This window comes from Pongo pygmaeus, chromosome X, assembly GCF_028885625.2.
Source record: "Pongo pygmaeus isolate AG05252 chromosome X, NHGRI_mPonPyg2-v2.0_pri, whole genome shotgun sequence".
Lineage (NCBI taxonomy): Eukaryota > Metazoa > Chordata > Mammalia > Primates > Hominidae > Pongo > Pongo pygmaeus.
The window spans coordinates 67,170,430-67,193,461 of NC_072396.2; the positions used below are offsets into that span (position 1 = coordinate 67,170,430).

Genomic DNA, 23,032 nt, shown 5'->3' on the forward strand with positions numbered 1-23,032 from the left:
AAAAACTTCCATCTTGATCAGTAGTGGGATTGCGCCTACAAATAGCCACTGCACTGCAGACTGGGCAACATAGTGAGACCTTGTCTCTTGAAAAAATAATGTGATGGAGAAAAATAGAGCAGGGAATGGGTATAGAGAGTACTGAGGGGTGCTGTTTTAAACAAGGAAGTTGGGGAAGTTGATATTCTAGCAAAGACCTAGAGGAACTGAGAGAGCAAACCATGAGGATATCTGGAGGAAGAGCATTCCAGGTAGAGAGACCAGAAAATACAAAGTCCCTGAGGTGGTGACATACTGAAATGTAAGAGGAGCATCTAGGCAAGCCAGTGCACCTGGAACACAGTGAGTGAGGAGGAAAGTGGTAGGAGAGGAGGTCAGAGAGGACATAGGGAAACAGACAATGTATAGTTTTCTGAGTCATTTTAAAGACTTCAGATTTTGCAGGATTTTGAGCTGAGGAGTTACATGACCTTAGTAAAACATTTAGGGAGCTATAGCAACAGAGGAAGAAGAAGAGAGGCCAGGAAGGAGGCACTGATAGTGATCCATATCAGAATAGAGACAGTGGAGGTGGTGGAAACTGGTTGGACTCTGGATGTATTTGGAAGATAGAACTGGCTGGACTTGGTGTTGACACCTTAGATGAATGATGTGAGGGAAAGAGAAGAGTGAGGAATAGAAGCCCACAAGGCCCGGAGAAAGAGGGATTGGCAATGTGAAACCAGAACAAAGAGAACTGGCTCTCCTGGAAGCCAAGTAAAGTACTGGGATTTTATAAAAGACAAGAGTTACCAAGAGTGTATGTGTCAGATGCTGCCCAGAAATCCAGCAAGATACAGGCAGAAAAGATACCATTGGATGTGGATCTGGCAAGTCACTGGTAATATGGGCAAGGCCAGTTCAGGACAGAGCTGTAGATATACACCAGACTGCGCAGGGGTGTCAAGAGAATGGTCTGTGAGAAAACGGAGAATGTATACAGCTTCCTTATTCTAGAAGTTTGACCGCAAAGATGTGGTAGCTAGAGGGAGCCCTGGTGTTCAGGTTTGTTTTTACAAGATGGAAGGATGTGAGTTTGTTTATGTGCTGAGAGGGAAAGAAATCAATCAAGTAGAAGATACAGGAAACAAGATAATTGATGGGTGGGGGCTACGGGTGGGAGTGGGGGATGGAATCCAGAGCCCTTACAGATGAATTAACCTTTGCTGGGATGAGGGATCAAGACAAGAGGGAAAAATGGGTGGACTCAGTAGAGTTTGTTGTTATGGAAGGTTGAAGATGTCACTCCTTATGACCTCTACCTGCTCTGGGAGGAAGGAGGCAAAATTCCTAGTTGACAGTGAGAGGAAAAGCAGTACTAGACGGAGTTTCAAGGAAGTCTGTTAATATTGGACAAGGTTTGAAATAGCCACTGCAGACAATGGGCTAGTTGGTAAAGGTCCAGCTAGGCTGCCACCCAGGAAAGTATAGCGACCCCATTCTGTAGTTTTATGACATCCTGCTTCCTAGCTGTGTGACCTAGAGCAACTTCACTTAGCCTACTTCACTGCACCTGAATTTCCTCATCTATAAAATGGGCATGAGTAAAACAAAGCCATTGAAATAAATGAGTTAATCCATGTGAAGTGATTACTGAGGATACTGCCTGGAACATATAAGTGCTTGATGGAAATCAACTCTTTAGAGTTATTTTTATTTTTGATTGACAAATCATAATTGTATACACTTATGGGATATAATATGATGTTTTGATATATGTATACAATGTGGCATGATTAAATCAAGCTAATTAACATATCCATCACCTTGTTTACCTGTCATTGTTTTATGGTGAGACATTTGAAATTTACTCTCTTACTTTGAGATAAATCATGCATTCTTATTGACTATAGTCACCCTCCTGTGCAATTGATCTCAAAACCTATTTCTCCTGTGTATTAGTCAGTGTTCTCTAGAGGGACAGGACTAATAGGATATATGTATATATGAAAGGGAGTTTATTAAGGAGAATTGACTCACATGATCACAAGGTGAAGTCCCACAATAGGCCGTGTGCAAGCTGAGGAGCAAGGAAGCCAGTCCGAGTCACAACACCTCAAAGGTAGGGAAGCTGACATTGCAGCCTTCAGTGAATGGTGAAGGCCTGACAGCACCTGGCAAACCACTGGTGTAAGTCCAAGAGTCCAAAAGCTGAAGAACTTGGAGTCTGATGTTCTAGGGCAGGAAACATCCAGCACAGGAGAATGAGGAAGGCTGGAAGATTCAGCCAGTCTGTTCCTTCCAAGTTCTTCTGCCTACTATATTCTAGCTGAGCTGGCAGCTGATTAGATTGTGCCCACCCAGATTGAGGGTGGGTCTGCCTCTCCCAGTCCACTGACTCAAATGTTAATCTCCTTTGAAAACACCCTCCCAGATACACCCAGGAACAATACTTTGCATCCTTCAATCTGATCAAGTGGACACTCAATATTAACCATAAGTCCACCCCTTGTCGACTTGAACCCATACACATCTCCTGAAATCGTATATAATCTTTAAATAAAGACAATAATAATGTCAAAATTAAGCCTAACATAATACAGCTATCCTTTGTACAACCGGAAGCTGACTCATTCTTAGCCGAAATGCTATTACATAAAGATAACAACACTTAAATGCTGATAGGAAGTCAGTAAATCTTATGTCACATGATGAAGGAAAAAGAAAGGAAATAAAGTGAAGATATTCTCTCAGTACAAGTGTATACATACACAAACATGTTCTTAACAAAATAAGAAGGAAATACTCATGACAATTTCCGTCCTTATTTCTGCAACTGGTCTGCAGCTGTTATTGATGACTATAATCTTCTAATACCCATTTGGCATCCCCTTTGCCTTCAGCAAGCACCTCAGCAGGTCGTGGTTTTTTACCGGTGGAGTGACCCAAACTTCCATTCCTGAAGGGTCTGGGCTATTTGTAGTCCTGCCTGGATTATGTTGTTGTAGTTTCTCATTGACCTTAATCACAGGGTATGGTAATACTAAGAGACGCCTGAAGGGAACTCCTGTATTCCACACATACTCTTCCTTACCTCCGTTGTGGAGTAGTAGACTGACTTCATCTTGAAAGTCCAGGTCATTCACCCCAGCCAACATTGGAACTCCCTTCTTAGCCTGTTGACTTAGAGGTAGGAGGAGCCCAAAGTGTCCAGGTGGCAATCTTAACTTCCAGTTTAATGGAATCATTGTTGTGCCTCCTGGTGGCAGTATTCCTCCCTCTGGAACTAAGACCTCTAGGCCAGTAGAAAGTAATGAACATGAAGCAAAAATTTTGTTAGTGGGTCACTAGGGGTGATGGTGAATGGTGCTACTTCCACCCATTGATGACTGGACCCCGTGAATCCTGGCTATGAGAGGAACAGTACCATATATTGGACACTGATTTAGAGTATACACAGCCTTCTGGAGAATTTTGCCCCAGCCCTGCAAAGTATTGTCACCTAGTTCGCATTGTACTTGTGACTTCAAAAGGCCATTTCACCGTTCTATCATTCCAACTGCTTCAGGATAATGGGAAACATGGTAAGACCAGTGAATTCCATGAGCATGAACCCACTGCTGCACTTCTTTAGCCATAAAGTGAGTGCCTTGGTCAGAGGCAATGCTGTGTGGAATACCATGACTGTGGATAAGGCATTCTGTGAGTCCACGGATGGTAGTCTTTGCAGAATGATTGCACACAGAATGTGCAAACCCATATCCAGAATAAGTGTCTGTCCTGGGGAGGACAAACCACTGCCCTTTCCATGATGGAGGAGGTGCAATATAATCAACCTGCCACAAAGTAGCTGGCTGATCACCCAGAGGAATGGTGTCATATGGAGGGCTCAGTGTTGGTCTCTGCTGCTGGCAAATTGGGCACTCAGTGGTGGCTGCAGCCAGGTCAGCCTTGGTGAGTGGAAGTTCTTGTTGCAAAGCCCATGCATAACCTCCATCCTTGACACCACAGCCACTTTGTTCATAGGCTCATTGGGCTATGACAGTGGTGGCTGGGGAAAGAGGCTGAGTGGCGTCCACAGAATGAGTCATCCTATCCACTTGATTATTAAAATCCTCCTCTGCTGAGGTCACCCTTTGGTGAGCACTCACATGAGATACAAATATCTTCTTAGTTTTAGACCACTCAGAGGGGTCCATCCACATACCTCTTCCTCAAATTTTTTTGTCACCAATTCTCCAATCATGCTTATTCCAAGTCCCTGACCATTTAACCAAATTATTGGCTATAGTTCATGAAACAGTAAAAAATTGCACATCTGGCCATTCTTCCTCCCAAGCAAAGTGCACAACCAGGTGCACTGCTCCAAACTCTGCCCACTGGGAAAATTTCCCTTCACTGCTGTCCTTCAGGGATGTCCTAGGAAGGAGCTGCAGCTGTCCACTTTTGGGTGGTGCCTGCATATCATGCAGAACCATCTGTGAACCAGGTCCTAGTCTTCTCTTCCTCTGTTAACTGATCATAAGAAACTCCCCATGAGGCCACTGGTGCAGGCTTGAGGAGAGAAGGCAGGGTGGCAGGAGTGGGGACCATGGACATTTGAGCCATTTTTTCATGTAACTTACTTGTGCCCTCAGTACCTGCTCAAGCCCAATCTTGTATATACTACCACTTTCATTTGATGATGGAATGCTACTATGCATGCCCCACTTTATGGATAGATGGGTCAGAAAGCACCCAGTTCATGACAGGAGTTCAGGTCGCATGGTGACTTGATGACCCAGAGTCAAACATTCAGTTTCCACCAAAGCCCAGTAACAGGCCAGGAGCTGTCTTTCAAAAGGAGAGTAGTTACCTGCAGAAGATTTCAGGGCCTTGCTCCAAAATCCCAGAGGCCTCCACTGTGATTCACCTGTGGGGCCCTGTCAAAGGCTCCAAACAGCATCCCTATCTGCCACTGACACTTTGAGCATCATTGGATCTGTAGGGTCATATGGCCCAAGTGGCAGAGCAGCTTGCACAGCAGCCTAGACCTATTTCAGAGCCTTCTCCTGTTCTGGACCCCACTCAAAACTGCTAGCCTTTCAGGTCACTCAATAAATGGGCCAGAGTAACATACCCAAATGAGGAATGTGTTGCCTCCAAAATCCAAATAGGTCCACTAGGCATCGTGCCTCTTTCTTGGTTGTAGGAGGGGCCAAATGCAGCAACTTATCCTTCACCTTAGAAGGAATATCTCAACAGACCCCACACCACTGCACCCCCAGAAATTTTACTGAGGTAGAAGCTCCCTGAATTTTAGTTGGATTTATTTCCCATCCTTTGGCATGCAAATGTCTCACCAATAAGTCCAATGTGTTTGCTACTTCTTGCTCACTGGATCTAATCAGCATAAGGTCATCAATGTAATGGACTAGTGTGATATTTTGTGGAGGGGAAATGTGATCAAGATCTCTGTGAACAAGATTATGGCATAAAGCTGGAGAGTAGGTATACCCCTGAGGTAAGACAGTGAAGGTATATTTCTGGCCTTGCCAGCTAAAGGCAAATTGCTTCATATGGTCCTTATGGACAAGAATGAAGAAAAAGGCATTTGCCAAATCAAAGGCTGCATACCAGGTACCAGGAGATGTGTTAATTTGCTCAAGCAATGAAACCACATCTGGTATAGCAGCTGCAATTGGAGTCACCATTTGGCTAAGCTTATGATAATTTGCTGTCAGTCTCCAAGATTCATCTTTTTTCTGCACAGGCCAAATAAGACAGTTGAATGGGGTTGTGGTGGGAATCACCACCCCTGCATCTTTTAAGTCCTTGATGGTAGCACTAATCTCTGCAATCTCTCCAGGGATGTGATATTGTTTTTGATTTACAGCCCTCACCCTACCAGCCAGCAAACCAATGTGGGGATTCTGCCAGCTGCTAGGTATGTCTATGCCAATTATGCATTCATGTACTGGTGAGGTGACCATAGGTTGAATCTGGGGACCCACTGGACCCACTGTAAGTCAGACCTGAGCTAAAACTCCATTAATTACCTGACCTCCATAAGCCCCTACTTTAACTGGAGAACCTCAATGACATTTTGGGCCCCCTGGAATCAATGTCAGCTCAGGGCCAGTGTCCAGTAGTCCCCAAAAAATCTAATCATTCCCCTTTCCCCAATGCAGTTACTCTGGTAAAAGGCCAGAAGTCTCCTTGGGGAAGGATGGGAGAAAGATTAACAGCATAAATTGTTGGTGTTGTAGTTGAGTCTTTCCTCAAGGGGATTCGGCTTCACCTTCATTCAAGGGGTCCTGGGTCTATAAACTGGTTCAGGTCTGGAAATTGATTGAGGGGCTGTGATTCTATATTTTTACACTACCAATTAGTCTTTTGTCCACTTGACCTCAAAGTTTTCTGCTCCTACAAATTAAGAAAGAATGCAGTAGGCTTTCTATCAATTTCACTTCCAGGAACACCGTGTTTAATTGGCCAAAGCCAGAGCTCTGCACAAGTCAGACTATTCTGATGGCTGCTTTGCCTTGCTCTCCATTACGGTAACTACACCCATCTTGCCTTTGATGGTTGAGTGCTGCCACTTGACCCCTGCCACCTCAGGATCCAGTTATTCTCATTGCATTTAAATTTTTCTGATTTAGTTACTGCGGTTCCCAATGTAAGATCTGGCATACAGAGAAGAGCAATCACAGAGCTCTTCAAGGATGCAGGTGTTCCCATCACAAATCTGTTTCACAAACTACTGGTGAAGGGTATGTCTTCTGGATCCTCCCAGCTGGGATGAGTAGGTCTAAAGTGATTAATCCACTCTAGCATTCCAATCCTCCTAAGCCTTTGGATCCCTTCCTCTATAGTAAACCAAGGAAGATCAGGCATTTCCAGCTTGCTCACAGTAGGCCATCCTTTGCTCCACATTTCAGCTAACCAAGCAAATAAACTATTTGAACGTTTATTAACTCCCCAAGCTGCAACAGTAAATGCAGGATCCCTGCTTAGTGGGCCCATATCAATAAATTCAGCCTGATCCAACTTCATGTTCCTTCCACCATTATCCCACACCCTTAGTATCCATTCCCATGCCTGTTCTCCAGATTTCTGCTTATGTAAATTAGAAAACACAAGCAGTTCTTTTAGAGTGTGTAGTGCACCTCCTTGTGTGTCACACTCTAAACCTCATCTCTAGGGTCACGCTGGGACTTGAGTTTAGTTAGGACTAGAAGCAAACAGCGGTGTTGCGGGTGGGTCCTGAGGAGAATCAACATTGTCTTGCCTGGCAAGTGCCTCAAGGGAGGACATTACTGTTGCCTCAGGCAGTTCATGGTTAATCTCCTCAGACAAAGGTGGAAAGGCTGATGGCAGCATGGATAGGGAGGGGATCTTGCCACCACTGGGGGTAAGGAGGCTGTTTTCTCTGGCAAAAAAAAGGATCATCACTATTTAGGGGCCAGTGCCCGCAGCCTCATCAGGGTCCTCCCACATGTCTTCATTCCAAATTGCAGGGTCCCACTCTTTTCTAATCAATGTCCTCACTTTAACAGTAGACACCTGGTGAGGCTGTGCATGCACCTTTCATTGCAAGTCAGCCACTTGCATGGCAAGAATTTGTGTCTGATTTTACACAATTTCAGCTGTTTCTCTATAGGAGATAAGACTCTCACTCAGGGCAATCTTAGAAGATTTGAGGATCAGTATGTACTTCTGGAGCTGAGAGTTAGAATCCCTGAGTTCATCATTTTCTTTCATCATTTTGTCCAGTTAATTTAGGAGCAACCAACCAACATTATTATATTAATTGGTTCTCCACATATGGTCAAAGGTATTATGTATAGTCACTAAACTCCTTGCCTCTCACAAGCAGTGAATCAGGAGTATCAAATGTGTTTATTTTGCATAACTCTCTAAACAGTTCACACCAAGGACTATCAATGTTTTCCATACTATTAGAAGTAGAGTCCTTAGCATTTTGGGGTCTAATCATATTAAGCAACCAACCCCAGAAACCCCAAAACCAACTGAAGAACTCCATCCTTAATATTCTGTTTCTCTAGAACCACCCCACGTCTGGTACCAAAATCTGTAATAGGGTTATCTAGAGGGACAGGACTAATAGGATATATGTATATATAAAAGGGAGTTTATTAAGGAGTATTATTGACTCACACAATCACAAGGTGAAGTCCCACAGTAGGCCTTGTGCAAGCTGAGGAGCAAGAAAACCAGTCTGAGTCGCAACACCTCAAATGTAGGGAAGCCAACATTGCAGCCTTCAGTCAGTGGCCGAAGGCCTGAGAGCCCCTGGCAAACCACTGGTGTAAGTCCAAGAGTCCAAAAGCTGAAGAACTTGGAGTTTGACGATCGAGGGCAGTAAGCATCCAGCACAGGAGAATGGTGAAGACTGGAAGACTCAGGCAGTCTATTCCTTCCACGTTCTTCTGCCTGCTTTATTCTAGCCGAGCAGGCAGCTGGTTAGATTGTGCCCACCCAGATTGTGTGAGGCAGGGTCTGCCTCTCCCAGTCCACTGACTCAGATTTTAATAATCTCTTTTGGCAGCCACCTCACAGACACACCCAGGAACAATAATTTGCATCCTTCAATCCAATCAAGTTGACACTCTATATTAACCATCACATCCTCTTTATCTGAAACTTTGTACCCTTTGATGAATAATCCCCCCATTTCTTTTCCCCCAAAGTCCCCCAGCCTCTGGTGACCATCACTCTTCTCTCGATTCTTTAGATTTCTATGATGATTAGTTATTTCTATTTCTTCTATAGTGTTCCTTAGACCAGGCTTAGGAGAGGACAATGGCTTGATCCAAAGTTAGTGTGGAGACTGAAGTGACTGAAGACAGAGTCAAAGATGGACAGTGAGGGAAGGGAAGACAGGGGAGAGGGGAAATGCAGATAAATTAGGCTTATGTGGTGCCTGAAATGCAGTTCCTGGCACAGAATAGGTACTCAATAAATATCTGTCGAATAGATTCTGTGGAATCAAACCATGGAGTTCCAGGAATGTAACTTCAGGGAAAGCAAGCAATTCTGACTAGAAAGGGGAACCTACATTTCCAGGTAAGGCCAAGGATACTAAAATGGAGAGTGAGGGGTAGTGCAAGAGTCAAGGAGGTGAAGGAACTGCAAGCCAGAGCATTGGAGGTATCACTGGACCAGATTCTGCCACCAGCCTAGCCTCTGATTTTCTCCAGGGAAGAAGCAGCCTACTTGGAGACTGGCAAAGTAGGAGCTAGCAAGTAGGCTAGTAGCTGGAAGCTAATGTCTTCTGTGCCTGTAGGTGGATAGAGCTCAGAAGATACCAGGATGAAACAGATGGTCATTGGCTTGACTGTTTAGGAGCAGGCTTTCCTCAAGGCTGAGGGAACAATGAAACCCCTTTAGAGTTTGGAAATAACCAGCAAAGTAGAATCGGGGACCCTCTGACCCATAGGCAGGGAGGGGGAGGCCTGTGATCCTCCCATATGCCCAGCCCCTCACTGTGGGCTTAGCCCAGCCCCTTTAGCTTATCCCCAGTCACTGGGGCTGCCACCTTTTCCTACCTTGCTACATCACTCCTTAGTGCTAAGTTCTATTGGCGGGAGGGCGGGGACCCAGGCCTGGAAAATGAAGTCAGAGCTTGCAACCTCCATGCACCACCCCTGCCTCAGTGCTGACATTCACATATGAAGCAAAGCAGCATCCTGGGAAAGGACACTGGCTTGGGCATCAGGAGTCTTGTGGGTTCAGTCCTGGCTCTGCCACTGCCTCACTGTGTCAAGTCCCCTCCCTTCTCTGGGCTTTAGTTGCAACATCTGTACAAAAACTGTTCTGCTTACCTCACAGAATTTTTCTAAGAAGTAAATGAAACTATAGGTGTGCAAATAACTTGTAAGTAAATTGATATGTGCACACACAACAGTGGTTTAGTTAATGCTAGCAGATATGTCCTGGGAAATCAGGGAGCATGTTCTCCATATGCTCAGGAAGTCATTCCTGTGAGTGTAAGTGTCCCATTCTAAGAACTGAAACCTTCAAGTCTAAAAAACCAAGGTATTCATGGCTGTCTTTGGTCTAGTCTGCAACCTAGCTCCCGTTCAAATTCACTGAACTGAAACCAAGCTGCCCTGCATTTTCCCACTTCTATGCTTTTGCTCATAGAGTTCCCTCCACTAATACCTTTTGCTTCCTCTCTGCTGATTAAAATTCTTTCCACCTTTCAAAGCAAAGATCAAATACCACCTTCTCCATCAGGCTTTCTGTCAAGTTAGCAGCTGAATGGGGATCTCTCTGGTTTCTGGAGTCCCATGGGCCATTTTACACTTTGGATGTAGTCCTTGGGGGCCATCTTTTTGAATAAAGCAAAATAATTTTCCCATTGCAGGAGAGAGTGCAGACTGATAATGGCATGTACAAAGCAGAGCCAAGATCCAGGATAATGGCAATGTCAGGAAGGAAGAAAGGGAGGTGTCTTAGTCTGCTTGCACTACTATAACAAAATACCTTAGACTGGGCAATTTAGAAACAACAGAAATTTATTTCTCTCAGTTTGGGGGGCTGGAAAGTCCAAGATCAAGGTGCCAGCAGATTTGGTGTCCGGTGAGGGCCCACTTTCTAGTTTATTAACAGCATCTTCTTGCTATGTCCTCATATGGTGAAAGGGGTGAGGGATGTCTTTGGGGCCTCTTTTATAAGGTCACTAATCCCATTCACGAAACTGGAGCCTTCATGATTTAATCACTTCCCAAAGGCCTCACCACCTAATACTGTCACACTGGGGATTACGTTCCAACATATGAATTTGGGAAGTACAACATTAAGATGATAGCCAGAGAGAAGAAATGAGGGAGAGAGGAAGGAAGTAAGGCAGAAAGGAAAGGGAGGTCAGGAGAGATAAAAGGGAGATAAGGGGCCTAGCTTACCTGACGTAGTTAAGATTTGGCCTTCTGAAAGCTAGTGACTGTGCTGGGGGTAAGGGGGCTTGAGGAAACTGAGCTTTCACCTGGAGTCAGTGCCAACAAGACACTAAAGGCCAAGAGGAAGATTTCACTCTAGGTGCAGTAATAGCATCTCTGCTTTCTTCTCACACTTCCTAGGCAAAATTGCCTTGGAAAAGTCATCATCAGAATTTGAGGTGATTCATTCCAACTCATGGCCCATTTTCTGGATGGGAATGATGAGGCCTGGGGAGGGGAAAAGATTAAGGCACCAGGACTTAAAGTTGTCTCTTCTCACTAACAGCACAGGCAACCAGAGAAAGAACAGCTAGAAGTACTTTGAAGAGCTGGACCATAAATAATAACATGGGCACTTACCTTAGTTGGGTTCTCAATTCCCTTATCTGGGAAATTGAAGCTAAGAGTTTTGGCCCTTCCTCTTTACCTAGAATTTTGTACATTCCTATAACCTCCTCAAGCACATGTACTTTGAAATGCCCAGAGTGTCCATGTGCCTTCTTGGGTCAACCAGAGTCTGTGTCCCAGATGCCATGGAGGAGGCCACCTTGGCCAGGCCCCATTCGAAGTGTGTACTTTCCTGGGGATCTATAGCAGATAGGGCTGCTGAGGTTGACTCAGTCCCCAAGGTCCCTAAGGGAATGGCAGGCAGGGCTAGGGGTGGGGTTTTGCATAAACTACCACTTAGGAGCCCAGATTGAAAGAAAGATAGAAGAGAGCTGAGGATGCCTACCCTGAAGCCCTCAGTTCTTTAGTTATCATGTTCCTTGGAGAAAAACAGTTGCACTGTTTCCCAAAGTGCCTAAGAATGAAAATCTGAAAGCTAGGTGGGGTGGGAGCATGGAGATAGATGTCCAGTTTTCTCATCTTCCTTCTTAAAGTCTCTCAGGCAGAAGTAGCTAGGGAGAGTGGGGGAGGTGAGAGAGGTGAGGGGCAAATCAGATTAAGACTCTGTGCTCTGCCTCCCTTTCCCAGTGATAGGGGAGCATGATATAGGAGACCATCAAAGCAGCTCCCAGGAAGGGCTCTAAATATGTAAAGTGCTTCCTGGGGACAGATTATCTGAGCTCTCCTCCTCTACCCCTTAATCTTGTGTCCCTTTAACTGCTCATCCATGTCCTCACCCACAGTTGTACAGGAGAAATACAAGAAGGTCCTGTGGAGGGATTAAAATTTAGTAAAGTGAATTTCCCTGGATTTAAGTGGATATCTGTGCTGGTCCAGGGTCTGTTTGCCTCCTTCCCCTGTTCTCCACATTATAGGGGGTCTGACCCCTACGGGCTGCATTTCCCAGGCTTCCAAGTCAACCACCTACTGGCTGGGTTTAACCGATAGAAGGCACTGGTGGGAAGGCAGGGAAAATGGAGAAGCCAGCGTACTTAGCCTCTGCCTTCTCTGCCTTGAGTGGTGCCCCTGCTGTGTCTCCTCTGTGGTTCCTGCTATCAGCATACTTCCAATTCTGCTGTGTGATTCCAGCTCCTGGTTTAGGTCATATTACCTCCTCCCATGGTCCCTCCATTCTTCACCACCTCACCCTCACTCTGATTGCAAGGGGGTTGACCCCTGTAAGCTGTGTTTCTCAGGTTCTAATATTAATTGACTTCTGGTTTCCTCAATGAGAGACTTCAGAGGCAGATTGAAGGGCAGGAATGAGGGAAAGAAGAGGCTACCTCTTCCCATCCTCTAGCTCAGGCGCATTTCTCATCTGTGGCTTTAGCCCCTGTGGGCAGGCCTGCAATTTCACTTTCAATCAGATGACCCCTGTCCCTCCTCCCTTACCCCTGAAGCCTAGAAGTTATGTTGGCTTCCTGCACTTGCTAATCTCTAGGTTATCTGCTTGTCTTACTTGGATTCTCAGCCTATCACCTATGTAACCAATTTATTTTTCACATTAGCTATTCTGTCATAAATATTTGATAGTTTGTTTACCCAGGCAGATCTTGAATATAAACTGGACTAATGGAAATGCAGCCTATGATTCAAGGTGAGTGAATGGGAGGCTCCTCAGTCACTTGACTCAAAGTAATATGGGACTGGGGGACAGGCAATGAAAAGGTGTCTTGTAGCAGCCAGAGAATTGAAGGGAGGCACAGGGCTGGGCAAGCTGATGCTACCCTTCTACCTATTTGTATTATTCAGGACCTTGCTTCCAGGGCAACACAGCTCCCAAAACTCTCTAAAGGATCTTGGTGGGGAGGTAAAGGCCATTAGGTTAGTTTCCTCTTTTGGTCTTACAGACTCCTGTGCCTGTCAGATACCAGACCATTTGCTATCCTTCCCCATGGCCAATCATACCCCTTCCCTCAATAACACCCATGCCCCTATCCATGCCCACACACACCAGACACAGCAGACACTGGGACTTATTTTCTGGAGAATTTTATTGTGGAGGATAATACAGGAGAGCAGCTCCAGGTAAGTGGATGAGGCTGTAATGCCCTCCAGCTACCTGAGTCCCCAGGTGGTTTTTGGAGGCATCATAAGTTCCTGGGGAGACTGCAAGATTACAGTTGGTGTTTTAGATAGCTAATCAACATGGGAGGAATATCCAGCTGGTTGATGGCTTGTGGCTGGCCAGCCTGGCACAAGGCTCTGCGGATGACTAAACGGGCCTGTGATAGAAGTGACCGTGGAGTGGCTACAGCAAGAAGAAACAGGTCATGAGGAGCAATTATCAGCAAAATTCTCCCACACAAGCCTACATCCACCCTCCCCTGGCTACTACAGCCCTAATGCTCTATCCTTCCCAAGAAATAAAACAGTCATTGGCAGAGCCAGAACCAGAAATTGGGCTAATGCTCCCCACCCCCACTCAACCTTATCTTAGTGACCTTTCTCTAACATGGAATACATAACCTCTTCTCTACTGGGGCCCCAGGAGAGGGAGGAAGATGGAGTTTTCTCCAGTGCACCTCAGAGGATTGGCTTATACAATGATTTGGGGCCCTGGGACCTGCAAGCCAGGTGGCCTATGAGGCTGGCCTGTTCACCACTCACCTCGGGCCTGTAGCAGCAATGCAATGCCTTTATCATCTTGTGAGGTCAGGTCAAGGGAGAGAGATGGAAGGTAGATATTAGCACCAAAATCGATTAACAGCTGGATGTACTCTGGCTCACAATTATGATGGAGGCAGATTTCAAGGAGGGTGCGGGGTCTTGGGACACGAGCCAATAGGCCCTGGTCAGTGCAGTTGTAGTCAGGGTCTGCCCCATGGAGCAAAAGCAGGCGGAAACAGTCCAGGTGCCCGTAGACTGCGGCCAAATAGAGGGGGCCAGAACATGAAGCTATGTTTGATGCCCAGACTGGTAGTTTAGCTTTGACGTTGGCCTCTGCACCATGGCCTAGGAGCTCCTGCAGGATAGCAACAGCACCATCACGGGCAGCTGTGAGCACGGGAGAACAGTTGTTGTAGATGCTACCACCAGGACAGGCACCAGCTTCCAAAAGCACACGTACACAGTCCAGATGGCCATGACTGACAGCAGTGAAAAGTGGTGTCTGTGCCTTGACATCCAAGCTGTCAACATCAGCACCATGGGCTAAGAGGACTTGCAAACAGCTCAAGTGGCCATAAGAAGCAGCCAAGCGCAATGGTGTCCCAGGAACGCCCCAGCCACTCCTGCTGTTGATGAAACGTTTGTAACGCTCCTGGCGCAAAAGCTGGTCCAAAGTATAGGAGTCGTTGTCATACACTGCTTGATTGAGAGCCTGCTTCTCCTCTGTGTCAGTGTCCTCCTCCTCCTTGTCGGGCTGCAGGAGGGAGAAGATCTTGGTGATGTCCATGAAGTTCATCTTGGCTAATTGGAGAACTATTCTCATTATGAGCACAAGGAAATGCCAGATCTGTGGGTGACAAACAAGTGGGAGAGAATGAGGGTACCCATCAAAAGCCTGACCACGCACCCCCCTTGAAATCTCCCTCCATTTCACCATCAGGCTACTCATTCATGGGTCTCCTACTTCTCACTCCCAATCCCACTATCTTGGCAGGTCATGGCATTTTACAGTTTGATACCTTTGTATACACTCTTCTGCCTACCCCTCAAACTCCTACTTCTAGGAAGCCTTCTCTAATCTCCTCTTCCTGCTCAGGGATTCTGAAGGATCACAACTTCAGCTATGAACTTTCACACCACATTTCCGCTTATCTGTGTTCCATTAGTGTATAAACTCCAGGGCAAGGACCCTGTATTCATCTTGTATTCCTCTACCCCTAGTAGGGTTATATCATGGCTGGAAATTTGGTAGATGCATTTTCCTCAGTTCAGAATGTGTGGATTAGTAAGGTGGCTCTGACCTGGCACTGGCTAGGCCAATAGAACCATACTTTGTGGTGTCAAGTTGTCATCCCTGAGCTTTCTGACATCAATCTTTTGGGGCAAGCCCTTAACTCCATTTTCAGATAGTTTAACTCTTCACAGCCCCTCATATATGACCAAAGCTCCCTCATCCGAGCCTTCTGTAACCTTCCCTCAGATGAAGGCCCCACATTTCAGGAACAGAAGTATTCAGGAGATTGGTATTGAATGATATTTACTGATTAAATGAAGAGGTGGTATTACAAAGAACATATTTCAAGTAAAATGAAGACAGATGGCAGGAAACAGTTGAGGCTCCCAGGGCAAGTTTCCTCTCTGATTACAACTAAATTCTACCCCAGGACCAATTTAATCCAGGAGTCCCTTTGATTACCAACACTGCCTCCCCATTCCTCTGGCTTAAGCTTTTTTCCATCCTGTCTGTCTGACCCAGGCTAGAGCCTTTGACTCAACCTTCAGCTCTTCTCTTCCCATAATCCTCAGGCCCTACAAAACCACTCATGGCTCAATGTCTGACTCAACCTAACCTCTGACCTTACCAGTGCTTCAGTGTCAAGGTCGCCCACCTCAGTTTGTAATGTCATCAGGGCGAGCTGGCAGGTTTCTCAGAGCTTAAGTTCCCCTACTCTCCCATACCCTGCAGCCGAGGTCTCAGGGCCTCATACTTTCTTTTATTCACTGTCTACCCCCACCCCTCTTTGTTAGTCTGGGACCTCAGGTACCTACCTCATAGAAAGAAAATTATGAGGTGGGTGGGTAGGGTCACCCTAAACTTTAGGCCCCTCCCCACCCACCAGCATCAGCTCCATATATGGTCTTATTATTTATTCATTCTTGGGGTGCAATGGGAAGGACAGGATTTTGGAAATCCAGCAGACCCAGGTTTGCAGCTCAGCACTCTCAGTTCTTTGCTGAGTAACCTTGGGTAAGTCTCTTCCCTTCTTTGGGACTCAGTTTCCTCATCTATAAGACAGAAATGGAAGTCCCTTTCTCATGAGGTTGTTAGGAGTAAGAGAGCTACTACATACTCTGCACCTTCAGCCTCCATCTTAGGAGACAAAACTTAGGAGAATAAACTTCTACGGTCCTTTGTCCCACTCTAGCTATCTTTCTCTTTCTCTCCCTTCTTTACACCAAACATATCCAAATAGTTTTCTACTATGTACTTCACCACCTTCCATTCACTTATCCATTCTCTGCAGTATGGCTTCACCCACCCTCAAACATACACCGAGAAAGCTCTTCCAAAGGTCATCTTTGTGGTTAAATCCAGTGGATATCTTGAAGATCTTTTCTTCCCTGACTTTTCTGGAATATCTATCCCTACAGACCACTCCTCCCTACAAACTCCTCCATCAGCTTCCTTGCCAGCACACTCTTCTGATTTTTCTCCCTTCCCATTCTCCCCTGAAATATTTATGTTCTCTTCTCCATCCTCTTCTCTCCAGTCGCTCTCACCTTTATTCTGATTATTTTAAGCATCTCTATCCAAGCCCCTAGCTCTCTCTTTAGCTCCAGGCATGTATTCACTGAGTTTCTTCAAGCATTTCAAAGACAGCAGTATCACATCACCACCACTACCACCATGACTAAACTTGATCCATATATCATTTCCTCACCATCTACCTGGTCAACCAAACCAAAACCAAGACTCCTGTCAATCCTCTTGCCTCTTTATCCCACTCTCATAAAATCCCATCAAGTCCTGTGGATTTTACCTACTAAAGACCTCTCCCGACCATCTGTGCTCTTCAGGGACCATTCTCATTGACCATGCTTTATCTAGGCCCCCACTGCCTTTTGCCTCAGCAGTTATAGTGGTCTCATAGGTAGTTTCTCCTTTCAATATTTTCTCCACATTGTTGCTAAAGTGGTAATTTAAAAATACATATCTCATCTCTACCAGTCCTCTGTTTTAAATACCTTAATGGCTCCCCTTTCTTTCCAGCTACAGCCCAAATACTTTAGCCCAGCTCAGAGGTCCTTCATGAACAAATCTTGGCCAATATCTCCAGCCTCACTTCCTACTACTCCTTGACTTATATCCTGAGATCCAGTGACAAGAGACAAGAAGTGATGGCTCTCCATATACACCATGTTTCTTTCTGCCACATGCAACTCCTTCTGCCAAGTTAATTCCTCCAGAGTCTATGTTATAGCACTATAGCCGTCATCACACTGTATTGTAACTTCTATATTGGTCTTTGTTTGCCCCTAGTGCAGATAAAGAGGCCATATGTGGTAGTGGCAAAACATGGGAGTTCTGCTTCTACCCCAGCTCTAGCATTTAGTAGCATTAAGGGCACAGGTCACTTAATCTCTCTGTGCCCATTTCTTCATCTGTAAAGACAAAATAACAATAGTACTTGCCTTGGAGGGTTGTTAGGATTAAATGAGTTAGTACATAGTAAGTGCTCAGAATAGTGCCTGAAAGAAGTTCTCAGTAACTATTTTTACTATGATGATGATTATTACTTATGTCTCCGTTTTCTAAGGCTATTGCTCCCTACTTAATGTTCTAGAACCTCAGAGCTGCCAGGGACCTTGTAGATCATTTAATTTAATTTTTGCAATTTAGAGATGGGGAAACCAAGGTTCAGAGCAGAGCAGGGACTTTAGTAAGGTCACATGGTTGTTATTTTTAGTTGTCTCATTAACAAGAACTCATAACACACTTATAATCCTGTGCTTTTCAAAGCAATTTCATGTAACAAAATAGGTAATATTATCCCCATTTTTTGGATGGAGGAAACTGAGTCCAGAGAGGGTAAGGGGTTTGCCATATGCCTTACATCAAGGCAAAAGCAGAGTCAGAAATAGAATCCAGGTTTCTCTACTCCTCCTCCTGTTCTTTCTATTACAAGATGAAACACAAACACATACCCCTCTCCCTTGACTCCAGCAGAGTCACATTGCAGCTCCCAGGATCTTCAGCTTTTGAGTGTCATGCTGAATTCCAGGGTCTTCAGTAATGGAAGGTTCCTTTACAAATAATTTATTCTGATAACTGGTAGGAATTCCCTCCTTAACATTTTATTTTAGGGACTGGGGTCTGGGGAGATAATTGGCAGGGAGTGGCAGAGGGAAATGCTGAAGCTCTTGCTAAGTCATACCAAGAGCCCACAGCAGAGCTCATATAATGAGCCTCCAGAGGGAGACCAAGCCATGCTCTCCAGCTGGCTGTGGCACTGGAGTGAATTGTGCCTCCATTATATAAGGACAAGGAAATCCAGCTAGCCTGTTGTCTAACCTCACTTTGCTGTAGTTTATTAATCAAAGAGTTACTATGTGCCTGTTATGTGCACATAGCTCCTTACTGATCCTAAAGATGTAGGAGTTTTAAACCTTTTTTTGTGATACTGGTTCCTGTGACAAACTAGCGAAGTCTGTAAACGCCTTTCAGAATGGTTTTTACTACATAAAACACATAAAATTAAAGGAAACCAATTATATTAAAATGTGACTGTCAAAATATTTTTAAATGCCTGATATAGTAAGAGATGTTCTTTAGTAACACATTAAATAAAAAGGTCTAGTAATAATTTCTAAGTGGTAATAAATGACATTTCAAGATCTCTGCCACAACTGTAATATGATATGAAATATCTGTGGTTTCTTCTGGTAACCAAATTACATGAACTGGTTATGCTACTGCCATTTGATACCTGCATTCATCCTTGAAGGAAATAGTAAATTTTAGTTAGGGGTTAGGGGGAAAAAAGGTAATTGTCTACTCATCCAAATTTCTGGACCCCTTGAATTCTATCTAAGGCCCTCTTGGTGTCTGTGAATCCAGGTTAAGTACTCCTACAGGAAAGTGGTTGGTTTCCGTGCATCCTAGATCATTCCTTCAGGCATTAGTAGAACGTTTTTAAGCCTCATCTTCCTTCTCCCACCCTTAGGAGTTCTGTCCTTATGCCCTTAAACCCATTCTAAGGCACCCATACACACAGACTAGCCTACACCACACAGGGACACAAAGACAAATCTCCACACTTCCTGTAGTGTAAAATCACAATTGCTCTCAAGAAGCAGGTCTGTTTAGACCCGAGGTCCTAGGCAGACATACCCTCTTGGGACACACAAGGCAGGGAGCTGGCATTATATCCCTCCTCCCTCCTCCTGGTGGGTTGCCCTAACGACCTTCCAAGCGCCTCCCCCAACTCCCACCACGTCCCAGACGCAGCGGAAACAGCCTACAACGGGTAGTGGGTGATCACAGGTCTCCGGGCCCGCAGTGGTCACTCTTCTCAAACCAGTACTAGGCTCCAGGTACTCACCGGGCTTCAGCCTGAGGCCGTGCTGCCCGGGGTCGCTGCCCCCGCCCCTCTGTGAAACACTGGGGTCCTGGTGTCCCCTCCTGAGGGAGCCCCTACGGCCCCAACCTGGAGCAGCTGGGGCTCTCGGTTCCCACTGTTAACAATGCCTCTGAAAGACTAGGAGTCAGCCCCTAGTCTTGGTCCAAGGGGCTAATTTTAGGCTACCCTCCACCCCCTCTTCCCAGGCCGTGTTATCTTACCAGTGCCATTCTGGGAGCGATTTTAGTAAGAGGAGGGGCTCTCCCATGGGGAAGTCCTGGAAGGACTGACTGACAGATGGACAGGTGCCTGGCGAGGCTAGGGTTCCTGCTCCCAGCCTATCCTCCTATATCCCTCCCTGCCACTCAAATGGGAGCCAGGGTGAGGCCCCAGAGCTGCGGTTGTTCCCACACCTCCACCAGGGGGCACTGAGAAGGCCCAGCCTCAGCCTAGCACACTCTTTTTTTTCTCTTCTTTTTTCTTTTTTTTTTTTTAAATTATACTTTAAGTTTTAGGGTACATGTGCACAACGTGCAGGTTAGTTACATATGTATACATGTGCCATGTTCGTGTGCTGCACCCAGTAACTCGTCATTTAACATTAGGTATATCTCCAAATGCTATCCCTCCCAACTCCCCCCACCCCAAACAGGCCCCAGTGTGTGAGGTTCCCCTTCCTGTGTCCATGTGTTCTCATTGTTCAATTCCCACCTATGAGTGACAACATGTGGTGTTTGGTTTTTTGTCCTTGCGATAGTTTGCTGAGAAGGATGGTTTCCAGCTTCATCCATGTCCCTACAAAGGACATGAACTCATCCTTTTTTATGGCTGCATAGTATTCCATGGTGTATATGTGACACATTTTCTTAATCCAGTCTATCATTGTTGGACATTTGGCTTGGTTCCAAGTCTTTGCTATTGTGAATAGTGCCACAATAAACATACGTGTGCATGTGTCTTTATAGCAGCATGATTTATAATCCTTTGGGTATATACCCAGTAATGGGATTGCTGGGTCAGGTGGTATTTCTAGTTCTAGATCCCTGAGGAATCTCTTCTTTTTTCTCTTCTGAACTGAGCCTCTCTGCATATCCTCCAACTCATTGCCCCTCCCCTTCCCCCACTGCTCAGAGTGAGGAGGAGGGTAGGAAGGAGAAGCCTCCATAACAGAATGTGTTCTCACTCAGTTTTTCTAAAGCTTAAGAAGGCCTTGGTCATTTATAAAGACCTTCCCAGTCCACTGACCCACCAGGCTCAGACTGAAGAAAATGCCCACAACCTCCCACTCTCCTCACCCTAAAGCATCATCATTAGTTTAATGTGTCCAGCACTGAGAACTTTGTCAAAAACTCAGCTCTCACTTTTTCTGCCCCAAAACAGCCCTCTAGGGATCTGAACCCAGATATTATATCCTCCATGTCACCTTGTTTCAGGGAAAACAGCCCCAGCTCCTTCATCTATTTCTTTCAATCTGTTATCTATTTAGTTCCCTCCCCAGTCTCGTCTACCTCACTCATGAAGTGGTCAAGCAACCTGCTTGCACATTGATAGTGCCAGGGAGCTCACAGAAGACCAGAGAACTCCTCTGGAAAATGTTGGAATGTCCTAGTGTGATCAGTGACTCTGAAGATCAGAAACATCAAAAAGCATACCAGTTTCAGCTTAGCTTGAGCCAGGGGACTTTGTCTGAGGCCTCATGCAAGCCCAATTAGCAGTCAACAAATAAGCTATTATGATGCTAAAGATGACAGAGTAAGGTGTTATTCTTGAAAAAAAGATTTGCAGGATTTCTTAACGTAAGTTTTTGTTGAGATAATTGTAATTCACATGTGGTTGTGGAATTAATACAGATTCAAAGTACACTTTACTGAGTTTCTCGCAATGCTAACATCTTGCAATACTATAGTACAATAACTCAAGTATGACATTGGCATTGATACAATCCACTTATCTTATTTAAATCTCCCCAGGTTTACTTGTACTTTTTTGTGTCTGTGTGCGTACATTTAATTCTATACAATTTTATTACATGTAGCTTGTGTATACCACCTTAGACAATATACAGAATAGTTCTATCCCAATTAGGATATTTCACATTGCCTTTTATAGCCATATCTACTTCCTTCCTACTTCCTTTCCATTCTTCCCACCTTGGTACCTAACCCCTGGAAACCTGTAATCTGTTCTTCATATCTATAATTTCAAAATTATATGAATGAAACCATACATTATATAAACATTTGGAATTAGGTTTTTCACTCAGCATGTCCTTGAAATTAATTCAAGTTGCTGTATGTATCAAGTTTGTTTATTTTTACTGCTAAATGTGATTTATAGTAGGTATGTAGCATAATTTGTTTAATTATTGACCGATTGAAGGACATGTGTGTTCTATCTACTATTTGTCTACTATGAATAAAGCTGCTATGAACATCTGTGTACAGGTCTTTATCATTGTAGTTTTACAGTAGAGTAGAGTGACTCCTTACAGCTTTAATATTTCATTTCAAGATTGTTTTAGCTATTTTAGTATCTGCACCTCTTTATATAAATTTTAGAATAAGCTTGTCTATGCCTACAAAAAACCTCTTTGAGATTTTGATAGAAATTGTGTTAAATCTACATATCAGTTTGGGGAGAATTGAGTGCTTTGTTATACTGAGTCTTCCAGTGTATGCACATGATATGTTTTTACATTTATTTAGGTCTTCTTTGATTTCTTTTATCAGCATTTCAGATTTTTCAGCATATGGATTGTATGTTTTGTTAAGAATATACCTAAATATTTCAATTTCTGTGGTGCAAATGTAAATGGCATTGGATTTTGATTTGGGTTTCCATGTATTTGGTTCTTCTTGTTCCATATGTTTGTTTCTTCTTAGAAATGCAATTGGTTCACATGCACGTGTATGTTTATTGCAGCACTATTTGCAATAGCAAAGACATGGAACCAACACAGATGCCAATCAATGATAGACTGGATAAATAAAATGTGGTACATATACACCATGGAATACTATGCAGTCGTAAAAAAGAGTGAGATCATGTCCTTTGCAGGGACATGGATGAAGCTGGAAGCCAAATCCTCAGCAAACTAACACAGGAGCAGAAAACCAAACACTGCAGGTTCTCACTCATAAGTGGGAGTTGAACAGTGAGAACATATGGACACGGGGAGGGGAACAACACACACCGGGGCCTGCTGGGAGGTGGGGGGCAAGGGGAGGGAGAGAATGAGGACAAATATCTAATGCTTGTGGGGCTTCAAACCTAGATAATGGGTTGATAGGTGCAGCAAACCATCATGGCACATATAACAAACCTGCATGTTCTGCACATGTATCCTGGAACTTAAAGTAAAATTAAATTAAATTTTAAAAAAAGAAATGCGATTTTTTTTGTGTGTTGATCTTGTATCCTAACTGAACTCCTTAGTCACAGGAAAGATTTTGTAGTTGTTGATTGTTTACTTTTGTTTTTGTTTTTTGGTAA

The 23,032-nt window shown here is 44.6% G+C and overlaps 1 protein-coding gene and 1 pseudogene across 3 annotated transcripts; both read right to left on the bottom strand.

The window, feature by feature from the left end:
• Nucleotides 1–3,274: 3,274 nt before the first annotated feature.
• Nucleotides 3,275–11,789, bottom strand: LOC134739012 (uncharacterized; annotated as a pseudogene).
• Nucleotides 11,790–13,292: 1,503 nt separating this feature from the next.
• On the bottom strand, nucleotides 13,293–19,566 carry ASB12 (ankyrin repeat and SOCS box containing 12). Of its 3 annotated transcripts, none has more exons than XM_054471899.1 (3): nucleotides 15,809–15,932; nucleotides 13,920–14,766; nucleotides 13,293–13,560 (listed from the first exon to the last, which is right to left on the bottom strand). In XM_054471899.1, exons 1-3 carry the CDS (start codon nucleotides 15,824–15,826, stop codon nucleotides 13,427–13,429), a joined length of 999 nt encoding a protein of 332 aa, XP_054327874.1. In that variant the 5' UTR covers nucleotides 15,827–15,932; the 3' UTR covers nucleotides 13,293–13,426. The 3 variants fall into 3 exon arrangements, with proteins under 3 accessions (XP_054327874.1, XP_054327873.1, XP_054327875.1); XM_054471898.1 differs by having other exon boundaries at nucleotides 15,782–15,895; XM_054471900.2 differs by lacking the exon at nucleotides 15,809–15,932 and adding an exon at nucleotides 19,523–19,566 and having other exon boundaries at nucleotides 13,396–13,560.
• Between the last annotated feature and the right edge of the window lie 3,466 nt (nucleotides 19,567–23,032).